Below are 10,045 nucleotides of genomic sequence, written 5' to 3' on the forward strand. Positions count from 1 at the left end.
TACTCAGCAAAACTGAAAGGGAGGGGGGCATCCGGGTGGCATGGCGGTCTGTTCCGTTGCCTACCGACACGGGGATTGGCGGTTCAAATCCCCGCGTTACCTCCGTCTTGGCCGGGCATCCCTACAGACACAACTGGCCATGTCTGCGGGTGGGAAGCCGGATGTGGGTATATGTCTGGTCAGTCAGGGCACCTGTTCGGGGGGGAATAGCGTGATCCTCCCACGTGCTACGTCCCCCTGGGGAAACTCCTCACTGTCAGGTGAAAAGAAGCGGCTGGCGACTCCACATGTATCGGAGGAGGCATGTGGTAGTCTGCAGCCCACCCCGGATCGGCAGATGGGGTGGGGCAACGACCGGGACAGCTCTGAAGAGTGGGGTAATTGGCGGGATACGATTGGGAAGAAAAGGGGGGGGGGGAAACTGAAAGGGTCAATAAAGATTTCAAAGAATTGAAATAAGTTTAAAAAAAATAAAATGAAATAATCTGCCCTTGGATGGGAGTTTGATGGGAGTTTGCAGGTTTGCTGCTTTCAGTGTGTCAAGAACTCCAGTGCTGCGGTTTTTTTTGTTTTTTTTTACATGTTTAACTGTGACCCCTGTGACCCCAGAAGGGTTCACCGGTCCAGACAGTGGTCAAAAATGGCTCACTGACAAAACAGCTCATAGGAAGCGGGTTCAAATTGTGCAGAGCAACAAACAAACCACTTCCACCACACTGCAAGTCGACATGCCATCAAATAGACCGTCCAGTACAACACTGGTGCTGACAGACAGACAGACAGACCCATAAAAGAATACACAACTTTGTCACATCTCGACACAAATGCAGTGTGGCAGCCGCCAACCAAACGGAGTTCCACTTACTCACAAAAAACAAACAAGAAAGTGCAGCTACAGGAGGCTAAAAAGACCTCATTGTACTCCGTACCGGGGATTTGACGAACATGGTCTGGTCTGATGAATTCTGAGTGCTGCAAGTTCCAAACCGATGGGGTGAAGTGTATGGACTCCGCCACACGAATCGACATGGCAGGCTGCTGCTGATGGTGGTGTGACGGTGTTTTCACAGCACACACCGGGCTGCTTGATGGAAGTGGTGCGATGTTTGAATGCCACAGGATGGCTCGTTGTCACCAGGTCTCGAGCCAATCAAAAGATGTATGGGCTCAGACGGAAGGCGTTATTCGGGGTGAAGAGCCACTACCAGCTAACGTCACGGAGCTGTGAAGGGCATTGGACCTGTCAACACCTGGTTGAGGCCATTCCCTGATGAATTAAGGTTGCAAAATAGGGGCTGCAGTGCAGTATTGGGAGGGTGTCCTAGGTATTCCGTACTCTCAGTATATGTTACACTCATGGAAATGCAAAGCGCCTTATAATTTAAGGCAGAAGCAGTACTGCATATTGTAAACACTGACACACCTTTTGTCCTGAGGGGCGTCTTCCCTGGGCGTTATGACTCAAAACATGATTTGCTACAATGCAGGAAGATAAAGTTTACGGTATACAAACGCCATTGCTACACCGCCTTGACTAATGCAGGTTTGAGTGCATTTTGATTTCAGCAGCAAGCTATGTACGAGAGGGATCGGTGTTTTTTTCCATTTGCATGAGGTAATGCGGTCTAGCATTCAGCCTGTCACAACTTACCGTGTTTCGCAAAATATCTTGCAACTACGTGCGTGAGTTCAACTCAGTGGAATGACTGCGTCAGGTGAAATGTCCCTCTCTCTCAACCAAAACCAGTCTGCTCTCTGCTTGTCATAGACATGTGGAAGTGAAACCAACGGGTGCAGTGTCTGCTCAATTAAGTCTTTTCATGCGCCCTAATTTACTTTGAGTAATTGAGTGTTGGATGGCCCGCGGAGAACTGTGATATGCAAGGGGCCTTCAAACCACTTCCTGTCTCTTTGTTAGTCTACAGGAAGTCACATGATTCTTGTATCCGGCCTAATTGTGGTTTTGTGCTCTGAGTTTGATGAGATTCACGGAATCCGTGACAGGATGGGAACCTTGTCTCTCATCTTATTTTCCCTGCGTTGTACCTTGATTTAGCAAAGGTGAAACAAAGTGCACTATAAAGGACTGAAATGGCTGGGTGGGGGGGGCTTCTAGAGCCAGTGAACTGGACATCTTAATTTCCAAAGTTCCCCCAAAGTATGTCTGTAAAGTGGCATTTATTCTGAAGAGGTCTAGGTCCTCCCAGGCTTCTCTCTGCCTCATCCACATTTAACCTAGACCCCTCTTGGCCTCTAGCTTGAATCTAACGAAGAACGTTGAATTAAAATGTTTTTACTGTCTTAGGGGAAATGTCTGGGAGATTGCACTGTTCTCGTTTCTCTGCTTAAAACTGCATTGGCAATTTGTCAAGCATAGTTCAAGGTTAAGATACAGTAAACGTCAACAATGAGAAGTATGATCCCCGCCTCCCGTGACCTCATTGACTCCCTGAAAATAGCGTTCTCATAGCAGCTTGACAACATCTTATCTGGCAACACGCTATCGCCCGTTGACATTATGTTCAATGTTAGCAACAGGGTCAATGAGAAATGGTGCCAGCTCCTCTCTGAAGCCAAAGTCAGGCAGATACCAGCTGTGGGAGAAAAGTGGGAGAGAAGTTGTTAATGATAATTGTACAAACATAACTGAAAACAAAGCGAAATGAAAATGTCATAGCTGGAGTACTTTGGGTCAAAGGTCACAGTTCAGGAAGTGTTGGAATTCTCTCAGGGCCGGCACAGTGCTGACAGCCAAGGACAGGCCACACAGAGCCTCTTGTTTTAAGGGAAGCCCGAGTCCAATCTCACCAAGCCTCCCTCAGGTTTTGTGTACATATTAGCTACCTATCTATATCAGGAAAAAAGAAACACTTGCAGTCTCAAGCCAGGATTTTCTCAAGTCCTGCATAAGCGATCTTACCAGCGAGGTACTTATTTGCCAAATTCTAGTCGACGTACACGTTTCACATTGCTGCTATTGCCTCTTTAGTGGCGCTGTTGCATCAACACTGAAGAGGTGAGATCTTTAATTACTGCAGAGAGTTGTTAGCCAGCAGTGGTGGATCTAGAGATTTTTTCCTGGGGTGGCAACAGGGGTGGCAAGACTGTGTCCCAGAGGTGGCAGCTGCCACCCCTTGCCACCCTGTAGACCCGCGCCTGTGAGGGGGAGGGGGGATTCTAAATCGGCGACTTCTGTTTGAGATGAGTTTGGTGCGGGTCTCATTGACCTTCGCCATGCACGTACATAAAATATACATTAAAAACATATTATCTGATTTATAAATGGGGTGGCAACAGGGGTTGGCAAGACGGTGTCCCAGAGGTGGCAGCTGCCACCCCTGTTGCCACCCTGTAGATTCGCCCCTGTTAGCAAGCGCTCGTTCTTAGCCAGTCTCCAGCCACTCACGTTTATGAAAAGGATAAGAGGGGCGTAGATGATGAGGAGAGTGATGGCGGCGGCAGCGTTGCAGTAGCAGAACATTTCGTCCCAGCTTCTCACACGTTTGCCCAGAGCGTTTAGTTGGCTAACGCCTTTTGCACTCACCTCATGTTTTATTGGTCTGACACACTGGAGCCCACGTGCGCCGCCTTCGGCAAATTTTGATGCTCCCGTATGACGTAGGCGAGGTGGGGGTTGAGGGTGATGCGCGTCCCCCCCCCCCGGACGTAATTTGAGAAAGCATAGCGTCTTCTGTCCCAAAGCGCCAGTGTGACGTGTCTTGTTTTTTTTTTTAACGCTGTTGTAGACTTCATCATGAGGGGGAATCAGCTCTATCGTCATGCATTCTGCTCAAAAAAACATAAATCTAAACTCAAAGGTTTACAAGAGAAAGAGAGAGAGAGAGAGCGATGACAAATGTATTATATTTATGCACGCATTGTATTTCATGAGCAAACTGATGATACTCCACAACCGTGCGCCCATGCTGTCGGTCGTCCGCCGGGGCGGTTGGGCTCCAACGCTGCACGCAACGTCGCGGCGTTGCGGGACATTCCCGTGACGCGCCCCTCCCTGGGAGTAACTGCGCAGGCGCGTCGCCCTCCGCTGTCAGGGCACGGCAGAGTGACAGTATGGCGGCGGAATACAGCTGGAAGGATGCTACTGTCGCCCGCGATGTGTCACTCGCCGGCAGGACGTACTAAATGGAATATTGACGTCGAAAGAAGAGGATTTTAGCGAGGCAGGCCTGTCACCTTGAAGTCCGAGATGGCCAGGCTTGCCGACTACTTCGTGGTGGTCGGTTACGATCTCGATAAACGAGGTGAGCCGCTGGCGGTTAGCCTGCTCTGCTAACAGCGTATTAGCCGCCGTCCGAGCCTGGTAAACAGGAGGCGGGGAGGGAGGCGGGGACCGGCCGGGCCGCGGCTAAAGCAGTTGCCCGGTGATCGGGCTTGTCAGACGGGTCCTCGCTTTCAACTATAGACCGCGGATGCGTGGGCCTCACGGGATTAGTCCGCTTAGCTTGTTAGCTCGTCAGCTGATGTCCCCGTATCTCTGACGGCGGGGGGGGGGGGGGGGGGAGAAGTTGAATGAGTGTGTGCAGCTTCTTACGTTACTTTCGCGATTTTCTTCGCAACCGTTAAATCGAATTGAGTTACGGTAACGTTGCCTACGGCTAATTTGCTTCCCATAGACCTGGTTTGGGTGTCTTGTCTAGGGAGGACCGGTTGTGCTCTCCGGCTGTGTTATCGGTCGACTGCGAGTTGGGACGGAGTTATTGACCCAGTGCGCCGTTTTAGCGCGGTCCTCTTGCAGCTGAAGGTAGACGGCGGGGCAAGCGCCTCTCTCGGTGTCAAAATTGGCATTTTACAGTTAAGATTCAACCCCACTGGGGGGGAACCGGGGCTGACTGCGTCGTTGGTTGCAAGATTGTGAGCAGCCTGGTCGCAGCACCCATTCAGTGTAGCTAATGCATCGCGAAACCTTGCACATTTCCCCCTTCAGACTGTGTACTTTCAACGGAAGTCGTGGCTCCTTTCGGCAGATTTTTTTTTCTTTCCCCCATTGTTTTCTTTGTCCGTTTTTTGTGTGGATTAACCTAGATGGCTTTGCCCCTCCCCGAGCCCCCTCGACCGCGGACCGGAGAGCTCAGCGCCCCCACTGTTGTCTACGTAGTTGTTGGGACTGGGAGTGTTTGGACCATTAACTGAGTCCCCCACCCCCACCCCCACTTTCGCTTGTGCCTTGGCCTAGATCTGTGCAGTATAATGGCCCGTTAATCATGAAATATTCAATCTGCCTTATCCGATGGAAGCGTGTAGCTACTTGAAAACCTGTAACGTAGAGGTCTTTTATTTATAGAATGGATTGTGCCCATGATTTATTCAGGAGAGGCAAATCTTAACATGACAAGTCCTCTGAGGCTAAAAGCAAGGAACGAGTCAAATTGCCCTGTGCTTTTCATTGCACAAGGCAATTGGACAACATTTGGAAGATGTTTCTCTCTGCATCTTGTTTTTCGGAGGGGAATAAATACATGCGAGGGGGATTGGCAGGATGTTACAACGTGGATGCTGCAAACTCTGCAGAATCTCTCTCTCTCTCTCTCCTTCCTGTTTCTGCTCTGCTGCTTGTTACTGAAGGCAGAACAGACCAGGCCTGTAAAAAGCATCTGGGGACCAGACACTAAAGCCCCCGGTGACCTGGGAATCAAGGCTTCTGTGCCTTGTAAAATGAAACACTCGAGGGTTGATGATTATTGTTAGTTACCCCAAAATGTTGCCATGGTGCCATGTTTACAATATATGACTTCCGTCACAGGTTTCGGGGGCAGGGTCATTTAGTAATGTTCAGCTTTTCCAGTGGAATAAAATAGATGAGGGTTCCTTCTCAGTGCCTCGCTGTTATTGTGCCACGCATCATTCGACGCAGTTAATGCCAAAAACTAATATCCCAAGTAGATCCTCTGCAAGCAAATCAATGTGTCATTTTCCACCCGGTCTTTGCCATTGATATTTTCTCAACCACATTGATTTATGGCTGTGTCCTAATAGACCATTAGCTAGACCATTATCTGAGCCTGGTAAGAGAGGTCGAGTGAGAGCGAGGGAGAGAGAACTGTAGAATGGGAGGGCCTGACGGTGGTTGAATGTATGTATGCTTCTCTGTGTGGTCCTCTTGAAAGTGCCTACACAAATCAGAAGTGTCCTCAGCAGGGTTTCCCGCGGATATTTTAATGTCGATTGTTTGGCTCTGAGGCCCAGGCTCAGTCCTGCACCCATTCCACGATTAGCTTATGTTGTTGTCTGAGAGTTGCTCGTGCAATAAAAACAATCGTTTTTCAACGATGCTATAATTTTTCAGCATATTTGCACTGTTAACCAATGTTATGGTAACTCTGGTGCACACATCAGGATTGAACTGTAGCACAAGTAAGAACATCGAGACTTCTATTTTGGAGTGGCATATCCCTTAAGTATAAATCTTTTATGCATCCTTTGTGTGTGTGTGAAAAGTGCTTTGTGTGTGAGTATGTGTGTGTGTCTGTGGGTCGGTGTTACTGTATCTAGTTGGTGCATTCTCTGTCAGTCAGTCAGTCGGTGGCTGTTTTGATGGGTACTGACAGGTCTCCAGGGCTGATATGAGCATTATTTCATGAGCTTGTCCTGTCGTGGCCCTTTCAGAGCTCCGTCACAGTGAAAAATACCTTGCAGGTGTTTACAAGAAGAGAGCCCAACACCCGGATCAACCTCCCCCTCTTGCTTCGGTCTGAGCAGTTCAGGTTTGCTAACTATAAGCCTGCCAAGCCGGCGATGGCTACGCTTGTGGTGAAGCCTGTTCTGAGGGCAGAGCCTTGAAACTCTCATTCATCCTCTCTATTTGTCACCGAGGTGTCAGGTTGCACACATTGTACTCAACCCGAGACATCCAAGACGTTATTCCAGTCGGCTCTTCCTTTGAGTCAAGATGGTCAATTGTGGCTGGAAAGGAGTCCCCTGTTGCAGGGGTGTGGTCCCTCTTGCAAGGGTCTCTTGTGAATCTCCCCCCCCCCCCCCCCCCCGTGTGTCGGTGTGTTTTGACAGCCAACCCTCTGTAGCGTCGAGAAACTTGCCGGCAAATCGGATACAAAGTCTGCGGCCCAAACAGGAAATGGGGGGGGGGGAGGACTCGAGGGAGTTGTGTTTAGAGTGAGAATCCAGATTGTCCCTCTATCCTCTATGCGTTTCTGTGCTCTCTGAAAACCAGGAAAGGGGTGTGAGTGTGTGAGTGCATGTGAGTGCATGTGCATGTGCATGCGTGCAAAAGGCCCTTATTCAGAAGACTGAAGAGTGACACAATCACAGACACACAAACACTCGTCGACACACAAGTCCACACACACTCGCACACACGCACTCGTAAACAAACAGACTTACATTCAGGGAGCAGTTCTGACTCCATCTGCCTGCCTGCCGGAGGTGCGGTTGGTGGGATGTTTGTGCATGCTGTGGTGGCCCAGACTGAATGCAGGGCTGTTGTTTTGTTTCAGCCCAGAGTGACAGCTCTGGCACAGAGGTCCTAAACCAGAGCCCAGCACTCTGCTTACCTCCTCCACCCTCCGCCTCGCTCCCCTCCGCTCCACCCAGCGTCTGTCTCTCTGACGACGTCTGAAGTCAGACCAAGACCATTCACACCCGTGAAAGAGCCAGGGAGGAAGCAAAGCGACGCACACGGGGTGTACCTTCTTGTGAAATGGAGAATCGTGGCCGTTAAAAAACAGATTCCAGATGGGCTTGGCATGGGAACCCTTATAATTCCCGTTTGTGGAATACTGTCAAGTTGCATTGCATCCTTTCCCCAACCGCTTGTGCGCAGGTGTGTTCAACATCCGTTAGGCCAACATACGAGTGTGCAATTTTTACACGAGGGCGAGAGAGGAAAAGCTGACCACTCGGGGCGAAGGTGTAATTCAGAGAGAAGGAGTGAGCGAGCGAGCGAGAGACCCAGATAGAGAGAGAGAGAGAGAGAGAGAGAGAGTGAATGAGTGAAAGCGAGAGGAGTGTCTGTACTGGTGCCAGCGATGCCTGTCTGTGTTTGTGGGCTGCCACTTCCTCCATCGTTCCAGGGTTAGGGCCACAGCCTCTCAGGCTCTTCTAGAAATAGACCTCACAATTTCATAGGGGACAGAGGGACACTGGGCACTGCTGCTGGTAGGGGTGGTGGTTTGCTAGGATGTGTGTGTGTGTGTGTGTGTGTGTGTGTGTGTGTGTGTGCGCACGTGCATGTGCATGTGCATGTGAGCTGCTTCCCTGTCAGTCAAATAGTTGATAAATTTGACCAAATGTTATGAAGTCATGGGTTGGGATCATAAGAGGAGAAAGTAAAAAAAAAAAAAAATCCCAACATAACAAGAAGTTCAAAATAATTGCATTAAAATGCACTTGTGGATTCGATAGGGTTCCATTCCATTATCCAAACCGCTTATCCTGCTCTCAGGGTCGCGGGGATGCTGGAGCCTATCCCAGCAGTCACTGGGCGGCAGGCGGGAAGACACCCTGGACAGGCCGCCAGGCCGTCACAGGGCGCACACACAATTACACATATACACCTAGGGACAATTTAGTACGGCCGATTCACCTGACCCGCATGTCTTTGGACTGTGGGAGGAGACCGGAGCACCCGGAGGAAACCCACCCAGACACGGGGAGAACATGAAAACTCCACACGGGACGACCCGGGACGACCCACGAGGCTGTACTACCCCGGGGCTCGAACCCGGGACCTTCTTGCTGTGAGGAGACCGCGCTTACCACTGCGCCACCGTGCGGCCGATTCGATAGGGTTGGGTTTTATACGACAAAAGGATTTCTCTGCCGCTATGATGTAACGAAGCAAAGAGGAGCGCCCCCGTGGAAGGGCAAACAAACACTTGAGCCTACATTGTAGGTCACATATGTTGGCTTGTGGGCACGCGTAGACTCCAGTCTCAGTGTGTACTCGGGAATGGTGGTCTCTGTTCAGTCAGCGTGTTATCATGGGAGCTGTTCCGTGTGCCAGAGCTGGTTCTATCAAGAATGCGGTTTGAAATGGGAGTCAGTGGCGTAGCCTCATCAAGGGTTTGACCGTGAATTCTCCGTGCAAAATGCTTTTCCTGCACCGTGAACATTGTCCAGTCACCCCAGCCTTCTGCCTCTGCCCCCTGCCTGTGTTGCTGCTGTGGCCCTGTGTGTGTGTGTGTGTGTGTGTGTGTGTGTGTGAGAGAGAGAGAATTACAACAGTCTGTCTGCGATTCTAAATGCTTGTTATTCATAAGTGAAACGGTGGCCCCGGGGCCCCTCTGCCTGCCCTCATTGCCTCATGCCTCCCACACAGATACACACACACATGCACACACACATTCATTCACACAATTCTGCATATCTGCTGGAATGTGCATTTCTGTTTTATGTATGTATTTCCTGTTTGTGTGTGTGTGTGTGTGTGTGTGTGTGTGTGTGTGTGTGTGTATATATATATATATATATATATATATATATATATAAATTTCTAGTTGGAGGCTTCAGTTAACAGAACTTCTGCTTGAGTCTGACTGTGATGCTCTTTGTGTGTGTGTGTGTGTGTGTGTGTGTGTCTGTATCCATGTGCTTTTTCGTGCAAGTGTTTGTTAGGGGTGAAAGTGATCTGGGACCTGGCTTTTGCCATGTCTTGGCCTAGATTTAGATTTAGCAAGCATGTACTTGCTTTGCAACTTTAGAACATTAGCCGGCTCCTGTTTGTAAGCACCAGTCAGTGTCCGAAATTAACTTTGTGACTCACCGGCCAAGGTGGCTGGCTGGTAGAAGAGAAAGTCCAACGGCCAAGCATATTTTTTACCAGCCAAAATTATATATGGGCGGCACAGTGGCCCAGTGGTTAGCACTGTTGCCTCACAGCAAGTAGCTCCTGGGTTTGAACCACAGGCCGTCCCCAGGTCCTTTCTGTGTGGAGTTTGGATGGTCCCCCCGCGTCTGCGTGGGTTTCCTCCGGGTGCTCCGGTTTCCTCCCACCACCAAAAAGACATGCACGTTAGGGTTAATACTCCTGCCTGTGCCCCTGAGCAAGGCAGTGGGAAGAAGAACTGGTCCC

The 10,045-nt window shown here is 50.0% G+C and overlaps 1 protein-coding gene across 4 annotated transcripts in view; it reads left to right on the forward strand.

Annotated features, from left to right (window-relative positions):
* Positions 1 to 4,058: 4,058 nt before the first annotated feature.
* Positions 4,059 to 10,045, forward strand: part of sbf1 (SET binding factor 1) — an 82,570-nt gene continuing 76,583 nt past the window's right edge. For all 4 annotated transcript variants that reach the window (XM_056275761.1, XM_056275765.1, XM_056275764.1 and 1 more), the window contains exon 1: positions 4,059 to 4,262. In XM_056275761.1, coding sequence (XP_056131736.1) covers positions 4,208 to 4,262 — 55 coding nt within the window. In that variant the 5' untranslated portion in view covers positions 4,059 to 4,207. The remainder of the gene's footprint in view (positions 4,263 to 10,045) is intronic.

This window comes from Lampris incognitus, chromosome 3 (assembly GCF_029633865.1).
Source record: "Lampris incognitus isolate fLamInc1 chromosome 3, fLamInc1.hap2, whole genome shotgun sequence".
Classification (NCBI taxonomy): domain Eukaryota; kingdom Metazoa; phylum Chordata; class Actinopteri; order Lampriformes; family Lampridae; genus Lampris; species Lampris incognitus.